This window comes from Callospermophilus lateralis, chromosome X (assembly GCF_048772815.1).
Source record: "Callospermophilus lateralis isolate mCalLat2 chromosome X, mCalLat2.hap1, whole genome shotgun sequence".
Classification (NCBI taxonomy): Eukaryota; Metazoa; Chordata; class Mammalia; order Rodentia; family Sciuridae; genus Callospermophilus; species Callospermophilus lateralis.
The window spans coordinates 50,058,630-50,082,831 of NC_135325.1; the positions used below are offsets into that span (position 1 = coordinate 50,058,630).

Here is a 24,202-nt window from a genome sequence, read left to right on the forward strand (position 1 = left end):
GAAATGTTTCCTTTCACTATTGACTTTTAATGTTAATATTTAAAGCAGAGATGTTTTAATGATGATAGGTTTTTCTTTCATTAGAATGATAAGTCATCTGGAAATTATCTTCCACTTGGGACTCCAGAGTTCTTATAATTCAGTTATAGAAGCAGTAAATCTTCAGTGAAAGGGAACCCAACAATTACATTCCCTTTGGCTTCATGACGTGGCAAAAGCAATGCATACTCACATATTCATGCGTAAATATTTTAAGCATACAAATTGTTAAAATTCTCTCTCATTTGATAAGGAGTGATGGACTCTCTAGGAATTTGCATTTGAGAACAAATAATTATGTAGACTTATTTGTCTGTCTCCGTGTGTGTATGTGTGTGTGTGTGTGTGCGTGCGCGCGCGCACAAGAGCGTGTACATGCGCATGTGTGCTGGGGATTAAACCTAAGGCCTTGCACATGCTAGGCAATCACTCTAACCCTCAATTGTATTATATTCCCCACCCCCTTACATTCATCTTCATCCCCATTTTTATTACAATCAGAGAGCTGGCAGGATTTCTTTTTTCTTTTTTTTTTTTTTAAGAGAGAGTGAGAGAGACAGAGAGAGAGAGAGAGAGAATTTTTTAATATTTATTTTTTAGTTTTCGGTGGACACAACATCTTTGTTTGTATGTGGTGCTGAGAATCGAACCTGGGCCGCACGCATGCCAGGTGAGCACGCTACCGCTTGAGCCACATCCCCAGCCCTAGCAGGATTTCTTTACACAATCATTCTACCACCCTTCAGTTGGGTCACAGTTATACTACCTCAGTAATCACTAGCTCACTTTTGCCCAATGATGAAGGTAAAGGAAGTAGCCAATTCATTCTGTAAGCCTTGCATCAGGAACTTAGCCCTCTGTAAGTAAGGTATTTGTAATAAATGCTTTTGTTCTATTTGATAAATGTCTATCCTGCCTCTCCTTGTGGTGTGGCAGATGTAAAATTGCCTATTGTTTCTAGAAAAATAGATGACTCAGACACTAATTAAATTCACTGCTAATGTTAGCCACAGGTGGAAATGAGGCCAAAGTGGGCTATTCATTTATTCTTCCTAGTTTGATGTGTCTTTTAAGATATTGAATTCAAAATACATTAAGTACCTAAGAATGTAAGATAATTTGGAGGGAGGGATACTGTGGTTCATTATCTGAGTTTTCCTCAACTCTAAATGAGCTCACCCTGCCAGTCTCCAGAAATTGTTTAGGGTTGCAGTGAGTACTTTTTTCCTTCACCTAGTCCTTAGGGATTTAAATCCAGGTGGTTAGAGGAACAGTGCCTATTTTCTCCTCCTTTCCCTCTCATCTGGTGTCTTTCATGACCAGTTCCTGAGCTTTACCGTAACATCCCACCCCCAACACCCACACACACACCAAGTGAAAAAGTCTTCATAGATGGTATTTTTTTCCATTTCAGTCAAGGAGGACAATGTTCTGGAATTCTGTGGGTTTGTTCTGTCATTCTGATGTGCATTTTCCCTCCTCTCTTCTTAGTGCTGACTGATCTCTGCCCCCTGGAGAAAGTGACCTGATTCTTTGGCAACAATTTAATACATTCTGATGCTGGAACATGTTCTGAAACTATCCAGAGGCAGGAAGACCTTGCTTAAATGGAAAGCTTGAGAATCACACCCTTCAACATAGATTTTCTCTGAAAAGAATTCCTAACTTAACTTTATCTGTGCTTAATAGTATGTTGTAACATCAAAATTCATTACTCCTCTCAGCTTCTATATACCAGGCACTTCCTTCCCTTGCCCCAATCCTCCCCATCCCATATTTTGTAGTCACTATTCTGTCCCTTTAGTCTAGCCTAGAAAAATTACTGTTTAGACTGTGCTGTAATATGTTATGGCTTTGAATGACTGTGCCTGACATTGCCATACACCTAGCAGCTGCCAGGAATGATGAGCTGCTTCACTGTGTTCTGTTGACATGAATCGTACAGAGATTTACTCAAATCCTCTATCCACCACCTGATGAAAAAGCCTGATGCTAAGTTTGACTGGACTTTTGTCTGTGTGCACTGTTACCCACTGTGCAATCGAGAAAGATCCATACCCATTGGCTCTTAAAGAAGGACTAAAGAAAATATCTCTGCAAAAGAAAAAATAAAGTCATCTCAAATAACTGGCTAACAAGTTAACAAGTGAAGGAGGAAGTGTGCCAGGGACTAAAGGCAGCGTTTGCCTAGAGATGATGCAAGCGCAGTTGAGTAGTGAACTAGAGATGGAAGGGGGTGTGTGTGCCAGCCCTTTGTGAAACAATTCTGAAGAGGAAAGGGAGGGATGGGGGAAAGGGGTGTTGGGGCATCTTAAATGTATTAAGGATTAAGTAGAAAAATATCTATCCTATTTAAATATAGGCAAGCCTCACTAATTCAGCCTAATTAGAGGAAAGCCAGACTAAATCACAGAATATTTTTAAATGCATTTTTATTACTTTCAAGCACTGGACATGCTAGTAATTCAAAGTAGACTAACAGCATAGTAGAGCACCTCAGGGAAGGGTCTTTAAGAATCATTTGTAATTAGCATATCAATTATTTGTATGTAAGTAGATGTGCACAAAGTGCATAAAAACTTTATTCTCCTAAGTAGGACAAACATTCCCCAGTGCAATCCTGTTTACACTATTAATTTGCTTAGCCAGCCCTTTTTGTGCCAAGATAGATGTATGTAAGAAATGCTTATTTCCTCAGGGAAGAATGAATCGCTTCCCTGTGTTTAGTCCAGTAACTAAGAAGCTGAGCGCCACTTGATTGGTTTGGGATTTCCAGGATATGGAGTTTTGAATTTGCATACAGACTAGAGAGATTTCATATGGAGAAGATCTGGCAGCCATTGCCAGAGACCCAGTTTCCCCATCTGGATTTCATCGAAGTGATCTGGATTTCATCAAGCAACAGGACACTGATCCTAAATGATCCACCAGACACTCTAACATAGACATGTTTAAAATACATCCTGCCCCAGAAAAATAACTGTTAAAATATGATGAGTTGGAGTTACTCTATGTGCAGTACTTAAAAGTAATAAAAATGCATTTCTTTTTAAGTCCCACAAAAACCATGCAATATCAAGTTAATGATGAAAATCAATCCCCAAACTCTTTCTTGCACACCTCATTGTGTGACGGCATTGCAGAGATTTCCAATCATCTGGGAAAGGATATTATATTTTGATGAGCTACGCCAGGTGCTAACTATATGGCAGGATTTCGGCTTTGAATCTTAGGGAGGCCCTCCTGGGTAAAGAAGGGTGAGGGAAGGGCCAGGGGCATGTGTATTGTTAACAAATCATGATTGTCCACCTATGCTCGAAAAGCAGAACAATTGAATTGAAAAAGAAGAGGTATCAGTTATATAGGGAGGGGAGAAAATATGATTAGGAAATGAGAAACAGAGATATAGGCCTATATTTCTACTCACATGTATTAAACTGTGCTCTAGGTAAATTGTGAATTCTTCAAGGCTTCAGAGAGTAAAAACTAAGTGCATAGAGCATAAGCACAAGCAGTAAATATACACACAAATGTTGTAACTACGGTTTGGAATGACTCCAGCTCTCCCCTTTCCCCCAAGGGCATCACTATCCAGGGTCTGCAAAGGCCAAATAGCTGTTTGGCTTCCAATCTGATTTTTTGCCTAAGAAATCAGAGAAGTCGGTTTCAATTTTAATAATATATTCTTCCAACTTCTATGTAACAGAAAGGCATTTGTGTTTTTGCCCCTTCTTAAAGTGAATTTTGTGTTTGGTGAAAGGTATTAGATTGGCAACACTGGAAAATGAATTACTGTATTCCCAGAACAGGTATAACCGGGCGGTGACACTATGAAATTTCTCTGTGCCTTTGGGGACCATTAGAGTACTATTCAGGAAGTCACTGCTGTGGTGTGCTGTGCTGAACTCAACAGTATCCTAGTGGGCTGAAAGAATTAACATAGCACTCGAAGGGCCTGACTTAAGGCCATTCATTTATTCAGTCGATGTTATGGAGTGCTTACCATGTGCCTGGTTCTGGGAGAAGACTTTCACAAATGCTATATCATTTAATATTCACAATAACCCCATGGGGGGAATGTTATTCTTGTTTGATAGAGAAGGAAACTGAGGTTCAGAAAAGTGAAGTGATTTTTCCAAAGTACCATGTAAACCCTGGATCCAAGTTTGTCTGACTCCATGGCCAGTATTCCCTCAGAACTGGGTGCTGTGGAGGTCACAAAGAGAGACAGATGAGACATAAACTCAATGACATGACACAAAGCTGAATGTAATCTGCACCTTGGGCCGCCCTGGTGGTTGCAGACCAATGAAATGACCCACCCCAGATCACACAAAGGGCCATTAGCACAGCTAGCCCTAAGACTCCTATTCTTTGAGTCTTCTTCCATTTTGTTCTGTTTGTTAGCTTAGCTCTCAGACCAGCCTGCCTCTCCGCCCACCCCACCCCCTGCCCAGATAATATACACTCTGCTTGCTGGGGCCTCTAGCCTTTCAAAATGAAAAGAGCCAAAGAGCATTGGGATTTAGTGACGATAGCATTGGATTCGAATTAGAATTAGTGTTCTAATTCTAGCTCTGACGATTCACTCCAGGCCACTGGTAAGGTTCTTTAATTCAGGATGACTCACTTTCCCTTGTGTGAATGAGAATGGTTTACTTCTAAGAGGTATAGCAAGAGATAAGTAATAATTCGCTAAAAATAGCGTGCAGCCCTTTCTGTTGCCAAGGTGACATATAATTGATGAGTAGAACTACTTACTACAAGGCATGTTCTAAAGAGATGCCAGTTTGAATCTATGTTTCTATATAATGGACTCGGCAATGAGAGAAAAGATGTCCCTTTAAAATGTTAAGAGATTACATCCTGAAAAGTCAAACAACAAAAGGGATGCAGGGTTGTTTGTTGGTTGGCGTGTGAGTGGGTTTGGGGGTTGAAGTATTTTTTTTTTATTGTATATGTTTGGGTGCTTTATTTTAGACGTTGGCAAAAACCAGTTTAGCTTGTCTGATGCTAAAAGCAGAAAAAAGGAACTTATAGGAAATGAAAATGTCTTCTGGATATGTTCAAGAGGCACCCATGGCCCTGGTGAAATGACACATCATCCTCACTGCAGGGAGCCCCCCTCCAATTCTCTGCCTCCCAGAATCATTTGTAATAGATATTCAGGAATCACTGAGGCATTTACCATATGCTACGTCCCCTGGCAGGTTGAGTTGTAACAGAATGAGTCAGCAGTACCTGAGTTGAGATAGGATTGAGGGTATTTAGGGGGAAAAATCCCTATGCAAAATTAACTGGCTCCCATTTGGGACCGATTAGTGATACTTTGGGTCCTTAACACACACACACCCTCTGAATCCCATCGAATGCTGCAATAGATTTAAATGTTATATTTTCAGAAGGGGTTTTGCTGCCAGCAATTACTTTTCTCAGGCTTACTTGAGGAGCTCAAAAAACATTAGTACCAAATATTTCTCTCTGCTCTCCCTCTGCCTCCTACCCTTCTTGGTTTTTCAATTTTTGAGTTTCCCCTTTCTTTCATCTCTATTGAGGAAGAGGGTGCTAAGACTGCTTGTTGGAAAGCATGAAGATGCAAAGCTGGCCCTTGCTGGAATGCAAGCTAGAAAGTGAGACGAGGGGACCTGCTCCCAGCATCAGAGGTCTGGATAGAGAAAAAAGTTAGGATTGACATCCCTCCACCAGCAGCACTGATTAAGTCTGCTGTAAATATCACTCTGGAATCCTAGTGTCCTGGGATGAGTCTTTTAGGATTTTTTTTTTTTTTTATATTGGGGATTGAAGCCAGGGATGCTCTGCCACTCAGCTACATCCATTGTCCCCTTTTCTAAAAATTTGAAATAGGCTTTTGCTAATTTGCTGAAGCTAGCCTCAAACTTGGAATTCCCCCTGCCTCAGCCTCAATTGCTGGGATTACAGGCTTGTGCCGCTGCACCCAGTTTAGGATTTAAATTATTAATTTTAAAAAAGCACACACACACACACACACACACATCTATCCCTTGGTATTAGAGGGGAAAATGGCACCAGTGAATGATCTCAAGAGCACACAGCAAAAGCTGTGGTCCACCCTGCTGGACTAGAAGAAAAGAGAATATCTCCACAATTTTGTTTGGTGTTTTGCTCTTACCTAAAAGCATCATGAATGTCATCACCCCTGGCTCTAATCCTCCTCAGTCACCAACCCCCCTCCCCCAAATCAAGGCCTAAAGGAGCAGCTGCCTGGCTTCTCTTCCTCATTTGCATAGCCTCCCTGGAAAACCAGACTGCTGAAGACTGAGGGATCAGGTTTCTCATCAAGAAAACTGCATTTCAAATGAATGTCTTGTGTGTTTATGGGGAAGTTTAACTAATGTAGTGTAATGAGATGCTTGTCCTCCCCCCCTCCTTTGTGGGGAAGAGATTCTATGCTTTCACAAAACCTAAAATTAATGATTTGCAATATAACAGAAAGTACCGTCAATAGTGGTTAGGGAAACTTTCCCAAAAGCAATCTGGAGTGGTATTTCATTCATTTATTCACTTAATGACTATTTATTGAATGCCTACTATGTATAAAGTACTGATTCTACCCTCAAGGAAGTTGGTGGAAATTTTAAAATGATAGACAGATTTAGCGATTGATTTTCATATTCACATACATTTTAATAAAATGAAACATTGAAAGTTGTAAGAACCATAATATTTAGGATGTTGTGGGCATTCAAAGGGAGTAAAAACTTCAGAAAAAGGCTTAATTGAGGAGGTAACATTTTATCTGGGTTCTAAAGGTACCTAATTATGATATCTTTATGAAATATGTGAATGTGTATGCACGTTTATAAAATCTGGGTCAAGTTTGAATACACAGAAATTGTAGGGAAGGATGTTCTACACAGAGGGTGTGGTAAGATCAAAGTCAGGAGAGTCTAAGATATGTACAAAGAATAGCAGTGGTTTAGTTTGGCTGGATTGTAAAGTGCATGAGAGGGAGAAGTTGCAAAGATTGGTAAAGTGGGTGGGAACCACCTCATGGAGGAGCTGGAATTCTAAGCCATGAAAGTTTGTGCCATATTTTGTAAGCATGCGGGGAGCCAGTGAAGATTTCAGAATGAGGGAATAATAAATAAGATCAGAGCTTGCTTGAGATTAACACTGAAAAAAAAAATAATGACACTGGTGGCTGCTGTTTTGTGAAATAATATGGGTGAAGTGGCTGGCAAAGGACCTTATGCACAGTAACTCAGGAAGTCAGGGAAGCAGATAGATTTGCAGTGGTTTAGAGCATGCACTCTGGTGCCAGGCTGCAGCTCTGACACTTAATAGCCATGTGATGCTGTACAGATTTCTTTTCTTTTTTGGCACTAGGGATTGAACCCAGGGGTGCTTAATCACTGAGCCACATCTCAGCCCATTTTTTATTCTTTTTTATTTTGAGACAGGGTCTTGCTAAGCTGGTTAGGGTCTTGCTAAGTGACTGAGGCTGGCTTTGAACTTGTGATCCTCCTGCATCAGCCTCCTGAGCCACTGGGATTACAGGCAGGAGGCACCACACCCAGCTTGCTCTATAGATTTCTTAACCTTTTGGTGCTGCAGTTTCCCCATCTGTAAAATAGGATTAATGATAATACCTATCTTAAAAATTGTTATGAGAGTTAAATGTGCTAGTACATATAAAGTAACATGGAACAGTGCTCTGCTTTGAATGAAGTGCTCAGTAAGTGTTAGCTGCTATTATTATCATTTTCTTTCATAGAAGAGAGGAATTTGAGCTACCTTTTGAAGAATGGCTATAATAGACTCGTAGAAAGGTGACATTCTGTCATAAGTATGACAGAAGGCCTACTTGTAAAAAATGGCAAGGTGAGTGAACAATGGAGAGTTCAGTTTGCCTATAGAATAATGTGGGTTAAGGAATTATTTTTTTAAAATAAGATTTAAAACGAGGCCAGAGTCAGATCATGAAGGATTTTGCATCATAGCTGAAGAATTTTAAGTGATATCTAAAGACAATGGAGGGACATGAAGTATTTTGAGTAAGGAAGTGACTGGATCAAAACTATTCTTAAGGAAGATTAATTTGATGGTAGTGTGTGTGATGGATGGGAGAAGGAAGAGACTCGAGGCAGGGAAACTAATTAGGAAGCTATTGGTGTAATCTACAAAGAAGCTTATAAAGGCTAGATTTGAGCACTGCAGTGGGAGTGGAGAGGAGGGAATGGGAGAGAAACATGAGAAAGACTGGTAATTGAAGAGGACTCCGGGAAAGGGAGGAATCATAAAGGGCTGTGTTATAGTTTAGATGTGGTGTCCCCCAAAATCTCACATGTGAGACAATACAAGAAGGTTTGGAGGAGAAATGATTGAGTTATAGCCTTGACCTAATCAGTTAATTAATTCCTGGTGGGATTAACTGAGTGGTGACTGGAGGCAGGTGGGGTGTGGCTGGAGGAAGTAGTTTATTGGGGGCGTGGCTATGGGGTGTATGTTTAGTATCTGGAGAGTGGAGTCTCTCTCTCTCCCTCCCTCCCCCTCCCTCCCCCTCCCCTTCCCCTCCCCTTCCCTCTCTCCCTCTCCCTCTCTCCCTCTCCCTCTCTCCCTCTTCCTCTCCCTCTCGCTCTCTCCCTCTCCTTCTCTCCATTCTGATCATAATGTGAGCTGCTTCCCTCTGCCACACTCTTCTACCATGATATTCTGCCTCACCTCAAGCCCCGAGAAATGGAGCCTGCTGTCTATGGATTGAGACCTCTGAAACCGTGAGCCCTCAAATAAACTTTTCCTCCTCTACAAGTGACTGAAAGGATGGATATCATTAACAGAGGTAGTAGCTAGAAGAAGTAAGATGACAGATTTGGCCTGGTTGGAATGGAGCTGTAAATCACAGCTGGCTTCTCTGCATAAACTGACAGGCTGATCCTAAAATGTATATGAAAATTCAACCTAGAATAGCTAAACAGTCTTGAAAAGGAAGGACAGAATTGGAAAACTCACACTTGCTAACTTCAAAACTTACTACAAAGCTACAGTAATCAAAACAGTATGGTGCTGGCTAAAGGACAGACATATAGATCAGAGTTCAGAGACCAGAAATAAATCCCAACATTTACAATCAACTGATTTTATACAAATGGGCCATGATCATTCCGTGGGGCAAAAGACAATCTTTTAAACAAATGTCTTTGGGACAACTGGATATCAGCATGCAAAAGAATGCTAGGCCCTTATACAAAAGTTAACTTAGATCAATGATATAAATGAGTTAAAAACTATTAAACTCTTAGAAAAAAACATAGATGTAAATTTTCTTGACTTTGGATTAGGTGATAGTTTCTTAAATATGACACCAAAATCAAGCAACAAAAGAAAAAATAAGTAAAATGGACTTTGTTAAAATTGAACATTTTTGTGCTTTAAAGGACATTACCAAGATTGTGCAAAGTGGGACTGGGATTGTGGCTCAATAATAGAGCGCTTGCCTAGCATGTGTGAGAGACTGGGCTTGATCCCTGCCACCACATAAAAATAAGCAAATAAAGGTATTGTGTCCATCTACAGCTGAAAAAAATATTTGAAAAAGAATGTGCAAAGATAACCCACAGAATGGGACAAAACTTTGCAAATCAAAGATTTTTTAATATGCTTGTATCTAGAATATATTAAGAATTCTTACAACTCAATATTAAAAACAACCCAGTTTAAAAATGGGCAAATGACTGAAACAGATACTGCTCTAAGGAAGACATGAAGATGACTAATAAGCACAAGAAATTATATTCAACTTCTTCAGTCATCAGGAGAATACAAATCAAGACTACAATGAAGATAGGGAGTGTAGCTCAGTGGTAAAGCACTTGCCTAACACATAGGAGGCCCTGGGTTCAGTTCCCAGGGAACTAGGATGATACCACTTCACACCCACCAGAACAACTATAAATAATTCAAAACAGAAAATAAGTGTTGGTGAGGACAAAGAGAAATTTGAAAACTCAACCATTGCTATTGGGAATTTAAAATGGTACAGCCGCTATGGAAATCACCTGGCAGTTGTTCAAAAGGCTAAGCATAGCTACTCTAGAGGCTGAGGCAGGAGGATCCCAAGTTTCCAGCCAGCCTGGGCAACTTAACAAGACCCTGTCATAATAAAAAGAGCTGGGGTTGTAGCTCAGTAGCAGACCACTTACCTAGCATTTGCAAGGCCCTAGGTTCAATCCCCAGTACTACCAAAAAATTAAAATAGGCTAATGAACTTGAAAAACAGGGAAAGACTAGGGAATGGGAATTATTATGAGAATAAAGAGCAAGTGCAATAGGAAACATGAAAAGATAAAAACTGTAAGCAGAGACATTATTTCAGAGTCCAGGGCCTTAGAAGTAAAGCAATTCCAAATGTTTCCTTATTGGGCCCTGAAGTGTGGCCATGCTTGGGAATAACTAAAGTGGAGTGCAGTTGGACATCACTATTGTTGGAAAGATGAAGAAACTGTGATGTCAGAGAATTAGGATAGTCCCTGGAGAAAGAAAAGGTCACTTTCATTCAATAGAGTAAACCCATTTTTCAATCCAGTGCTTGGTATATAGTAGCCAATCAACTAACATTTTTTGGGTGAATGGATCAATGAATGAGTGAATGAATATTATAGTACTTATCATAATTGATGATTTTCCTGTTTTCTTCCCCTACTGGACCATAAGCTCCTTGGATCTGGCTTATTTCTGTATCTCTAGTCCACAGCATAGAGAACTGCAGGTGCTGGAATCAAAGTTTTAGTGAGTAAATGAATACTGAATTGCAGAGAACCATGACAAGGAGAGAGAGAGAAAAAAAAATTATGAACCAGGTGCTGAAATCCTCAAGGGAGCGAAAGAATACACTGTGGGTCTATAGATAAGAACTCTGATAGTATTTGAATAGTATAAGCAAATGACATTGACTTCAAAAGAGGAATGATTGATGAGCAAGCGAGAGGAATACTGGATTTGGAAGTGGCAATTTCTCTCTTCCTCTCCTGGCACTTCTGGAGAAAAGGGGCACGGTGTGTTTTCTCCTTTGACTCTCCTCCCTTCCCTTGTCACCTAGCCTTCTCAATTTTTTCTATATTTACCTTGCCTTGCTTCCTGTTGTTCTCATGCCTAGAATGCTTCAGTAGTCTTTTTGCCAATTCCTCTGCTTCCAAATTTTCTTTCTGGCCTTACATGCGATAGCAAAAAGTCAGTGTTCCTAATTATAATTTTTCCAGCAACATCAGTACTTATACTTCTCCAGGGGTTTCCATTTGATTGTCAAATCAAATGAAAACAGCCGTCTTGAATTTATGATTGTCCACGAACCAGCCCTCTGTAAGCTGTCCTCACTACCAGTTGCTTTGAATTTTCTATTATATACGAAGTGCCCTAGCTTTTCCTAAGCTTCTAATTACCCTTTTCTCTACCCATCTAGAGCCTGCTTCATCAGAACTCCTTGAGGACTCATTTTCCTTTCCTAGCTATAATTAAAACGACTTTCCTGAAACACCTCCCTTCCTTTATCCTTTCCTCTCTCCTAATTACCAAACAGTCATAAACATCATAGGTATATTCTTTTCTCATGTGTCACTCTGTATGACTCTATTAATTTTATCATGGAAATTTATCTCCCCAATCCATCTCTTCCTGTCTATCCATCCACCTGGATGTTTGCAAAAACCCTGACCAACCTTCAGTGTACCCTACCCTAGAGCTCAAGTATCTTTAAAATGGAAATCTGATCATGCCCCAACACGCAAAGGGGTGCACATGCATGCATGCACCTACGTCTACACACACACACACACACACACACACACACACACACACACAATATTTGAGACATTTCATACCCTTTAGATAAAAACCCAAACTTATAATACCTACCTGCTCACATTTACTATTAGCTTCATCCTTCACTCCCTGTTCCCTCCCTGCCTGCATGTTTCTGCACATACACTTCTCTGAACCTCATCCCCTGCCATTAACTCCCACAACCATCCCTATCTCCTACTCCACTAAGTTCACCCAAAGTAGTGCCTACAAACTTCTCCAGTTTTTTTTCTTTTCTTCTTTCTTTCTTTCTTTCTTTCTTTCTTTCTTTCTTTCTTTCTTTCTTTTCAGACAGTTTCTGGGGATGGAACTGAGGGCCTTGTAAATGCTAGGCAAACACTCTACCACTGATCTGTACAACCCCCACCCCCAGCTCTTCTTTGTTTAAAAAAATTTTTTTTTGTTATAGAAGGATACAATACTTTTATTTTATTATTTATTTTATGTGGTGCTGAGGATCAAACCCAGTGCCTCACATGTGCTAGGCAAGTGCTCTACCACTGAGCCACAACCCCACCCCTCTGCTTAAAAAAAAAAAAAATTTCACTAGAGAAGTCAGGCAAATTGGCATAGACCTTAGTCCCAGGAAATTGAGAGTTTGAGACAAGAGAATTGCAAGTTCAAGGCCAGTATCAAAAACTTAGTGAGACCCTGCTCAAAATAAAAATTAAAAGGTCTGGGAATGTAGCTCAGTGGTTAAGCATCCCTGGGTTGAATGCCCAGTACCAAATTTAAAATACATATATTTTAAATTATATATATAATTTATATATATTTCATATGTATATATATGAAAATAATCACAAATTCAAGAGGTTGCAAAGAAATGTACAAGGAAGTCCCATGTACTCTTCCTCCAGCTTCCTCAAATGTTGACATCTTGCAAAATTATAGAATAGCATCAAAATCAAGAAGTTGATTTTGGTACAACCCAGAGATTGTATTCAGATTTCACTAGTTGGCATGTGTGTGTTTGTGTGTGTGTGTTTCTATGTGATATTTTCACATATGTAGCCTGACATAACCTCTACTACAATCAAGATACAAAACTGTACCATCACCACAAGGCTCTCGTGCTGCATCTCATCCCTAACCTCTGCTATCCACTAATCTGATCCCCATCTCTATAAGTTACTATTTTACAATATTATGTAAGTGAAATTTTGCAGTGTATATTCTTTTGAGATTGACCTTATTCACCCAGCATAATTACCTTTAAATTCATCCATTTTATTTGTTTGTGTATCAATAGTTTGTTTCTTCTGATTGATAAGCAATATTCCTCTGGTATGGATGAACCAGTTTGTTTAACCATTCATCTATTGAAGTACATCTGAGTCTTTCCAATTGGGGGCTATTACAAGTAAAGATGCTATGCACATTCGTGTACGAGTTCCTACATGAAAATAAACCTTAACTTCTCTGGAATAAATTGCCCAAGAGTGCAATTGCTGGCTCATATGGCAAGTCTATTTTTAGTTTTGACAGGAACTGCTAAACTATTTTCCAGAGTGGCTATACCATTTTACATTCCCACCAGCAAGACAGTGTGATCCACTTTCTCCACATCCCCACCAGGAATTGTTGTTATTGCTCTGTTTCATTCTAGCCATCTCAAGAGTTGGCTCATTGTAGTACTTCTCATCTTTTTGGACCTAAGTCAAGAGTTACCTCTGCAGAGCCTTTTCTAGCTTTCTCTGGAAAAGTTGAGTACTCTCTCTTCTGTGCCACCTCTGATGCTTCATTTATCCTTGTGTTTTAATTTTTTATTGCCACAGTCTGTGTCTTCCCCTCTATCCTGGGCTACACAAAGGTAGAACCTGTGCCAGATTCATCTTGATTCTTGCAGCATCTGGTACAGTTACATGCTGGGCACATAGTGGATCCTCATTAAGTGAGGAAAAGAATGAATGAAAAGAACCGTAGTCTTGCTTGCCTCCCCCTCTCCCCCCTTGGCTGAAAACCTTTTTAGAACAGACATCACGCCTTCCTCTGTGTCTCCCAGAAGCAGCTAATAGGGTGCTCTGTACGTGTAGATGTTCAATAAATGTCGTCTAAACTATTCAGGTAGCTTATCTTCCCTCTGCACCCAGGAGATAAGCACATGAAAGAGAGAATAAGCCCAAGTATCCTTGTATTAAGGATCATATGTCATAATTTTTATAATATTCTTATAATCTCTACCATCACTCAATATTTGTCTGTGAGGATGAGAAATCAAAACAAAACAGTGCTTTGAGTCAACGACTGCCTCTGTTGCTGAACCCTAGTCAATAGTTTCAATGCCCTGGGTACATATGAATTGGGGAAGACGGCATTTTATATCCCTAAATTCCTTTTGCTGTTTCAGAAGGATCTGGGATTTTTCTGGGTTTTCTGCACTGGTGTGATTTGACATGTTGATTATGAGAGGGTCATTGACCTCAACATTTTTGATCACTTTTTGACTCTGTATTTTCTCAACTCTGAAGTATGTTAATTTGCACTTGTTTATACATCTCTGTAAGAGTTCCTCAGGCCCTTGAGGACTGGTATATGTTTTGTCTGGAAAGTAGATTGTAAGCCCCTTGAGAGCAAGGACCTTATGACTCCTAGGAATGCATTCTGGACATTGTCAGTGTTCAATTAATGATTATATTGGAAGCCTGACTAAGGTCACCTGTCACATTGACATCTTCCTTTTCATCTATAAGACTTCTCACTGTTGACAAAAGCAATTAGGTTGATTCTACAGCATTGAATAATTCTACCCAAAATTATACTTAGTATTACCCACAGCAACTTGTTCTTTTAGGGTGCTTTCAGATTTATAATTTTAGATCAGTTGTTGCAGTTCCCTTCTTTATAATTCCCTGGTTACATATGCATTGGGGAGGACTGCATTTCATTACCCTCAAGTCCTTTTGCATAATAAAAAGTAAGTGATACCATCTAGGCTTTCAAAGCTTATACTTCTCGCCCCCAGCTCCCATTAAGAATTAGGTGATCAACTCCAAGTGGGATTGCTGTCTTAAATTACCAGAAAGAATCCTTAAAAACTATTCAATGTATATGTTTTATTTCTCCAGACTTTAAAATGAAATAAATGTATATACTGTGTGCTATGGCTGTTGAAGTGAGATTAATATGAATATTTCCAGAAAGTTAGTTCTAAAACAGAAGAGCAACTTTGTTCCTTGGTGAACAAATAGGAGGTAGGGTTTGTTTGTTTGTTTGTTTGTTTGTTTGTTTTGTAAGTCAGGTTTTAAGAAAAAAGTGATTCACATGTACTCTGATTCACCCTGTTTAGGTAGAAATTTCAATGAAATTGACAGGTTATGTTTCTTTTTCCTTAATTGTTAGCTGAGTAGACTGTGAGTCCAACTCGTCCCACCACCCCACTAGCCTCATCTATAGTCTTCTGATATTTTATATCTTTTTTCTACAGTGTACTAAAGGAGGTGTACCAAGCCTTTAATCCCAAAGCAGTGGTCTTGCAGCTGGGAGCTGATACAATAGCCGGGGATCCCATGTGCTCCTTTAACATGACTCCAGTGGGAATTGGCAAGTGTCTCAAGTACATCCTTCAGTGGCAACTGGCAACACTCATTTTAGGAGGAGGTGAGTCCAAAGGAAGGTCACTATGAGAATCTGTTGCCTTCCCCCACATTTTGTCTATTGGCACAGAAAGAAAATTTGGCCTTCTTAAACAGGATAATATCAACCTGCCTACGTCCCCAAAGCTGGAGTCAATGAACTCTGCCACCTCCACAGTTCAGCATAAGGAAATACTCTGACACAGTCCTCCTCGCTTGACCTGTGCATTGACTCCTTGTCACAATGGAGTCTGTTTTAATTCCTGAAGTAAATGTCCTTTGGTTAAACCTGCATCAGGAGCTGAGGGTATAGCTTAATGGTAGAGAACTTGCCTAGCATGTGCAAGGACCTGGATCCATCCACACCCAGTACCACAAACACCAAACAAAAGAAGGAGAAGAAGAAGAAGGAAAACATGCACATTATTATAGATAGTGTTGACTTTGATCCATCTTTTCTCAGTATAGTCTTTGATTCTCAGTTCTAGTAAAATCTTTTGGAAACATACTGCTGAAATTCTAACTCATATATCAGTATTAAACATGTGTATTAATTATCTAAGCTGTATTCAAGAATGACTCTTTCCCCCCCAAAAAAATATAGTTTGGGGATTGGGGATGTGGCTTGGTGGCAGAGTGCTTGCCTAGCATGTGTGAAGTCCTGAGTTCAATCCCCAGTACTGGAAAAAAAACAAGATTTTGTTAAATGAAGCAAAATTGAGACATCCAGGATCTCTTAGGCATTCTTGTCTTTCACATGTACTGATATTTATATTACTTAACCATAAGTAATATAAATGTCAATAGAAGCATTTATACGTTTGAGAAAGGAAGCTTTTGCACCTTTGAGGATGCCTTGCTTAGGATCTTCCATCTACCTACCTGGCACAATCTTTATTTCACTGGATAAATAGAGTAATGTGCTAAAATAAATGGTCATACAGATTGAGCTTAAAATATATATAATGGAGGAGCTAATACTTTTTTGGGGGGAGGAGGTCAACCTTTTATTAAAAAAAAAATTAGGGGAAATCCTGAGGCCTTATGTATATGAGTAAGCATTCAACACAAATATACAAACTGGGTCCTTTGGCAGCCTGAATCCCGAGAGGGATCAAAATAAAGGTGCTTACAAGAGACACTCTCTTATGAAAAGCTGGCAAGAAATATATTAACTTCAACTCAAGAAAAAGATAAAATTGATAAGCCCTGCATGATATATTACTTTCCTTGACGGTACTAAGAATGGTGATTATGATACAGGTACAACAAGGGAGAATAAAAGACCTTTCTACAACATACATCTGTGAGGAATTTTTGTCTAAGGCTACAGCCTTCACTATTAGCATTCTCTAAAGCCCTTTTGCTTTTTCAGCCCACAGTTTGGGCTTTTGAATATGTAAGTATAATTTTTCTTATGTAATACGTGTTTTCCTGAGAATGCCTGTGCATAAATGGAATCTTTGCAAATTACATCATACTATATGTATATCAGAGACATCTTACTACTTAAGCAAAGCTTATAGTGACTCTTTTTAAAAATTAAATAACCACACCAAATAAATATTTTATAAATTTGATTTTTTTCTATGTCAATGCTTTTTTAAAGTAATACCCATAATATTGAACTGAAACTCTCGGCTTTTTTTTTTTAAAGTACCTAGGGTACTTTTTTAAGAACCTAGGGGTGCTTTACCACTGAACTATATCCAAGCTCATTTTATTTTTTATTTTGAGACAGGGTCTCACTAAGTTGCTGAGGTTGGCCTTGAACTTGCAATCTTCCTGCCTCAACATCCCAAGTAGTTGAGATTACCAGCATGCACCACCACACCTGGCTTCAGTTATTATTAGCACATAGACAATTCGTAGAAAGAGCCACATCCTCAAACTTCAGTGGACCCTGTTGAGGCCCAAATGACACACTTCAGAAGACCAAACATCCCAGCCCTTTCAAATAGTAGAAAGGCTTAAGAAAAGGGTGACCATATGTCCCAGTTTATACATATTATTTCAGTATAATGATTTAATAGTGTCCTCTTTTGCTCTTAAAAGTATATCATTTTGGACGATAATTTATGTGGTCACCCTACCTAAAATAGACCAGATTCTATTTCCTTTAGGCTACATTGGGGTTAGGCAATCATTCCATTTTACCCTTATGCTCTTGGAATATAGCTAAAGGCCAATGTTCTAATGCTTGCATGGCAGAGCACATCTATTCAGCACAAAAATATGCTGATTATTAGCCAGTGTAATATGGCTGCTGGGTGACTGTGACAGGACCTGACGAGATGGGTCAGAGCGTCAATCAACAGTCCCTTCCTCATCTCACTCTCTTTGATCTCTGCCACCAGGCTTGTGTTTTGTGGTGAAAAGGAATGCTGATATTAAAAGAAGGAAGTCTGTTTCTGTCAGCACTTTCCTTTTCTCTTTCCTGGATGGTTTTAGGGTGAGATCTGCCAATAGCTTTAAAATACAGATCACATCCAACAATTATTTTATAGAATTGTTGCAAAATCCATCACAGAAACCTTCTCATTGTGTAGGTCACCTCTAGGGATCTCAGTCTTGCCAATGTCTCTTGATGGAGTGGAGAAACTTGGATTCTTCAGGTTCTCATTTGTTGGGAGATAAGAGTGTCTTTAATCTTTCTTGTTCTTGGAATTCCCAGTTCTACACTGTGCATGATCTGACTGGTCCCCCAAAGTCTGCCCACTAGGTGGTTTACAGTTATCGTATAAAAATGTTTAGGTGAAATTCTGCAAGTTGGAGTTGTCTTTTGAGCCCCTTTATTAAAACATTTTTCTCTCCTTCCTTACCCTCTTCCCTCTCCTGCTGTTTTGTGACTATTCTTTCCTAACTTCACAATTCTTGATGGAGACAGGAGGCTACAACCTTGCCAACACGGCTCGTTGCTGGACATACTTGACCGGGGTCATCCTAGGGAAAACACTATCCTCTGAGATCCCAGATCATGAGGTAAGTAAGGCTCTGACAAGTCCTCTCTTCTTTAAGGGGAAGAGCTGAGTCATTCCACCTAATCAAAATCACGTCCTCACCACTCAATACCGTTTTGTTGAGAGACACTTCAATAACAATAACACACTGTCTTGGCAGAATAGTGGACTCTTGTTCCAAAATATCCAAGACCTTCTGCCTTTTTTTTTACAAAAGATCTCAAAGGCCAACCAACTTTAATTTCTCAATTAATTACAGAGACTGTGGGAAGGGGTCACCTGTTCACACAAAGAACTCTTTGGAAGATGTGCATATTTTCATCCCCTAGCCTCAAAAAGGAAGGGACAAGTCTTTAAATGTGAAAGCTAGGTTTTCATTTATTTTTTAGAAGTGCCATAGGTGGTATGTAGCATATGTTCCTTGGTGGTAATTCTGGTCTCTCGATTAATGTAAAATTCAAGAAACACATAATCACTAACAAAATCAGGTCTGTTGTTTCCAGCTACTAGTGGCATACAGAGATTGGGGCAGGATCATACAAAATGTGCAATGGGCCATTTGAGCCCTTTCTATTTCCTTTAGTTATATGAAATGGACTTCACAAAGCAAAGGTGTCTGTTATAATTTTCCCAAAACAAGGTAATGGAAAGCTGTCTGGAACCTGTGCATGTATTGATAATCCACAGGTGCACCTCTTCTATTCCCACTGCACACCACCCCTGGCAGGAAGCATGTTATCACAGATCAGGATGTAGCTACAGACCTTAGACTGTGTGACTTTAAATACCAAACTAACACATGCAGCCCCACCTTCTCAAGCTATTTCCCAAGGATGAGGGATGGTACTTTGGTTATAATGTTAGGATTTCTGCCAGATGCAACAGCTGTATACTCAGGAGCATTACATTTTTTAAAAGTTACTATTATTTTTTAAAAAAATTAGAAACAACTTAAACTAATTTCCTTCCAATTTTCTTCTAACCATAGGTGAGGTATAAATATGTATCTCAGAAAACCCATTCAATATGTCTAGAATACAAATAGGAGGCATGCTATAATTTGAGACAATTTGCTGGTGTCAGGGTTAATAGAAGTCTCTTTTCTTGACTTGACTTACCTTTATTCAGTATTTGGAAGCTTAATGAAATATAAAGGTAAGTGCTGTGAACAAATGTAATTGCTGTTATTGCTATGGGAATATCTCAGATTGCATTGTAATTTAAAGCACTGGGACTTTAAAAACTGATCAAGTTATGTCAGAAAGTAGTTTTAAGCTGTATAAGTCTGAATTGAGAGTGAGTGTTCTGTTCCTAGGAAGCAAAAGCAAATCTAAAGATTCATCTGTTAAAAGATTGACAAAATTTTAATAAACACAAATATTACCTCTGGTACTTGGAAAAGCTTTGTGCTTGAACAGATATAGGTTTGGCCTTACAGATAGAGATGTTCTGTCTTTATATGGAATTATTCTGCAAGATTAAATGAGATGTAATGTGTGTCAAGTGCCTGAGACACAGTTACTGGCACCTAATAGACACTTTGAAAATACACTTTGAAAAAGTTATCTCCTTCCCCTTTGCATGATCCACGCTTCTTACACTCAGACGTTTATGACTATGTCATTCACAAATTTGTCCAAACCCTTTGTGAATCCCTTCTGTCATAATCTTCTGGCATAAGAGATGTGAGTCATCCAAGAAGGAACAAAGAAGAAAATTGAAATGACAGTCTTCCAGGTACAATAAGATAACATTTTAATGAAAATTGCCAAAAATAGACTACACAGTATGAAGGCATATATAAGTTTTGTGTCACAATACACAGTTGCACACAAATATCCTTGTGGTCCTCTGAAATCAGATCAACAAATGGTAGATCAAAAAATATTTGCTGTGCAACCATTGTGTGCCAGGAACTATGCTAGGTGACTTGGAAGATGCAAAGACAGTAAGATCTTGTCCCCCTGCCTCAAGCAGCTAGGGAGGGAAACTGGTACAAGTGTAGGGAGACAGGCCAATGTACCGATAATTGTAACACCAAGCACAATAAAAACCATAAGACAGTAGGAATAGTAACTGTGGAGATGTGCATCAAACATAAAGGAAGTATAAAGGAGTATACCAAATACCCTGCCTTCTAGGAGCTGAAAATGTACTTGAGAAATCTAGTAAGTGACAAGGTCAAGATATTGTAGCAGTCAGCTGTAGCCTGGCTGACCTCCTCACTCACTGTCTTTGCTCTGAGTCTTAGGCTTTTGTCTTCCATCTCCTAGGATAACAATCCTCGTCCTCCAAATACCCTTTCCCCATTTCTGTTTTTCTATCTCCGGCTTCAAGCCCTGTGCCCTTCAAAAACCCTTACCTAAGTCTGCCAAACTCCTTTCTTTGAGTTCTTTACTTACATTCAGTTATTCCTTCATTCATTTAACAAATGTTCATTGGGCCCCCATTACTTGCCAGCTCTTATTCAGATCTGGATTCAGAGATGCAAAGACTAACAAGATAACGATGTTGACCAGTCAAGCATCAAATAGGAGCATGAAGAAGAGTGCAAGCCTAGCTGGGAAAGCCTAAGAGGAATGGTGCCTGCCTGTATGATTGGTCCAGGTATCTCTTATATTGGCCCAAATGTGACATAAACCCATAGAAAGGCCAATACCTGTCAAGATAAAAGACTAATAAAGGCAACAGAGCAGTGTGCTCAAATCCAGGTCAGATAAGAAACATAGGGGGAATGTTTCAACAAAACTTTGAACTGAATCTTAAAGACTTATTGGGAGTTTGCTATTGGGGAAAGTATTCTATATAGATGGAACAGAGGTTAAAAAGGAACATTGAGAAGTTTGTGATGTATAGAACAAAGGGTATATGAGAAAGTAGGAAGAATTAAGGCTTGAATGGAAATTGGAGTCAGATTATGAAGAGCCTTGAATACTGCACTAATGAGCTTATACTTTTTTTCCTATGAAAACAGATGAACTTTGACTTTTAGAAAGCCAGCTTAGTAAAAAGTTAGGAGGCAGACTACACAGTGGAAGGATTGGAAAATGGTGACCTGTTAGGAGGTTCACGTATACTCCTATAACATTTAGAGTCCTTAGACTTGTGTACCCCTTATCCAAAATGCTCAAGACCAAAACATTACAGATTTCAGATTTTTTTTCAAAGTTTTAGAACAACTGTATATACATAATAATAATTGCATATACTAGGAATATAACAAAATTCTAAACACCAAATTCATTTATACTTCATACATACAATATAAACAGCCTGAAAGTAACTTTATAATACACACACACACACACACACACACACACACACACACACATATATATATATATATATATATATATATAACATATGTGTGTATATAAGATATTGGTACTGGAGATTAAAACAGGTTGCTTTACCACTGAGCTACTTCCCCAATCCTTTTTATTTGTTTATTTTTATCTTGAGACAGGGTCTCACAAAATTGCTGAGACTAAGACACTGAGACTGGCCTGGCCTTGAACTTGCCATCCTCCTGCCTTAGCCTCCTGAGTCAATGGAATTATAGATGTATGCCACAACACTCAACCAACACAATGTTTTTAGTAATGTTGTGTATAAACAAATTGAAGGGGGCTGGGGTTGTGGCTCAGCAGTAGAGCGCTTACCTACCATGCGCGAGGCCCTGGGTTCGATCCTCAGCACCACATAAAAATAAATAAATAAAATAAAGGTATTGTGTCCGACTACAAGTAAAAATAAATGTTTAAGAAAAACAAAAAACAAATTGAGCAATGTAATTTTCCCTTGTGGCTTCAGATCAGTACCAAAAATCTATGGATTTTGGAGCATTTCAAAGTTCATATCTTCAGATTAGGGATACTTATGCATTCTTCTAGCCATCTGGGTTTTGGTTGTCTGCATCCCTCTCTGAATTTAGAAGAATAAGCACCCTATTAGTTGGTGTTCATTCATTGAATGGACAATAAGGAAATGAGTATTTGAATAGTATGTGTCAACATTCATAATGAGAAATTTCTGGATTTGTGTGTGTGTGTGTGTGCACACGCATGCGCGTGCACATGTGTTTTACTAGGAATTCAACCCAGAGGTCCTCTACTCCTGAGCCACATTCCCAGCTCTTTTCATTTTGGGACAGGATCTTGTTACATTGTCCAGACTTGTCTTGAACTCACTGTACTCCTGCCTCAGCCTCCTGAGTCATTGGGATTACAGGCACATGACACCACAACCAGCAAAAATTTCTATTTTTAAGATGGAAGAATTGAAAGCACAAACTAGTCTTTCTCTGGGAACACAATTTAACTATAGAAGCAACCTCCTATCCTTCGCAAGAAACTTGAGGTATCCCAGTTCTACAAAACAGGTATATCCATGGGAAAACACCAGATTCCATGCAGGGAATGGAGTTGGAAGGCAATCCCAGCACAAATATTAGAAGTAATTAGGGATGGGACTTCAAGCTTAGCCCTCAAGAGATACAAAACTGGTAATACCATAACATAAATGATCAGAAAGTTCGTCTCAGCCTAGGAGTTGGGAAGCCAAGCTGTCCAGTCAAGCATCAAATAAGAGTGTAAAGAAATGTGCAAGCCTAGCTGGGAAAGCCTAAGAAGAATGGAGCCTGCATGTATGATTGGTCCAGGTATCTGTAATGTAGAGAAACCTCAAGTGTGACAAGAACTCATGAAAAGGCGAGTAACTGTCTAATTAGCACAATCACTTAGACTATTATGTATACAAATATTCTGTAGTCCAATAATACTATTTAGATCCCATGATCTAGGGTAGAATAAGGCAGTGTAGTTTTATATAGACGTTGAACATTTCTAACCTGAAAATCCAAAATGCTCTGAAATCTGAAACTTTTTGAGCACCAGCATAATTGCTCATCAATCAGGCTGCTTTTGATGAGCTGATTATGTAAACTATACCTCATTAATATATGTAGCTATTTAAATGAATTGAGTCTTATATACAAAGTATATATTATTAACAAAAGCATTGTAGTGCAATCTTCTATATAGATTTATTTGTGAGGAATAACATCTTAACAGTACTTATTCCTTCAAATGAATTTATATCTTCATTTACTTAGGTCTTCTTTAACTTCAATTTTTAATTTAAACCCTTCAATAAACAAGTCTTGCACAAATTTTGTTCAATTAATCCATAGGAATTTATGCTTTTAACTTTATTGTATATGGTATTTCTTAACAGTTTCCAACTGTTGCCAGAATATACAAATTTTTTTATTGATCTTGAATAATATAAAATTACAAAACTCACTTATTTGGTCTAGTAAGTTTTCTTGTACATTACTTTGCATGTTTCATATACACAAACATGTCATCTGTAAATAGAGTTTTAATGCTTCCTGTATAATATTTATGCTTTTTATTTGTTTTTCTTACCTTATTGCACTGGTTGTGACCACAGGTGGAACCACCAATGCAAGGCTGAGTAATGACAAGTGAACATCTTTGTCTTGTTCCCAGTAATGGGGGGGGGGGGCATTTAATCTTTCACTGTGAAGTGTGATGTTAGTCATAGATATTTTCAAAAATGTCCTTTATTACATAGAAGTCCCCTTCTATTTCTAATTTACTTAGATTGTTTTTGTCATAAATGAGAGTTGAATTTTGTCAAATGCTTTTTCTTTAATTATTAAAATGGTATCCTTTATTAGTATAGTAAATTGCACTGATTTTTTTCATGTTACAATAACTTCGCTTTCCTGGGATAAATACCACTTGGTCATTATGTATTATCCTTTTT

General features: G+C 38.8%; 1 protein-coding gene across 2 annotated transcripts in view; it reads left to right on the plus strand.

Moving 5' to 3' along the window:
- The window catches only part of Hdac8 (histone deacetylase 8), a 228,389-nt gene that overhangs the window by 86,724 nt on the left and 117,463 nt on the right, over positions 1-24,202 (plus strand). The window contains exons 8-9 of one of the 2 annotated variants that reach the window (XM_077106324.1): positions 15,302-15,474; positions 18,337-18,431. In XM_077106324.1, coding sequence (XP_076962439.1) covers positions 15,302-15,474; positions 18,337-18,431 — 268 coding nt within the window. Of the gene's footprint in view, positions 1-1,530; positions 1,990-15,301; positions 15,475-18,336; positions 18,432-24,202 lie in introns of those variants that run through there. The other variant, XM_077106325.1, reaches the window with a different exon arrangement.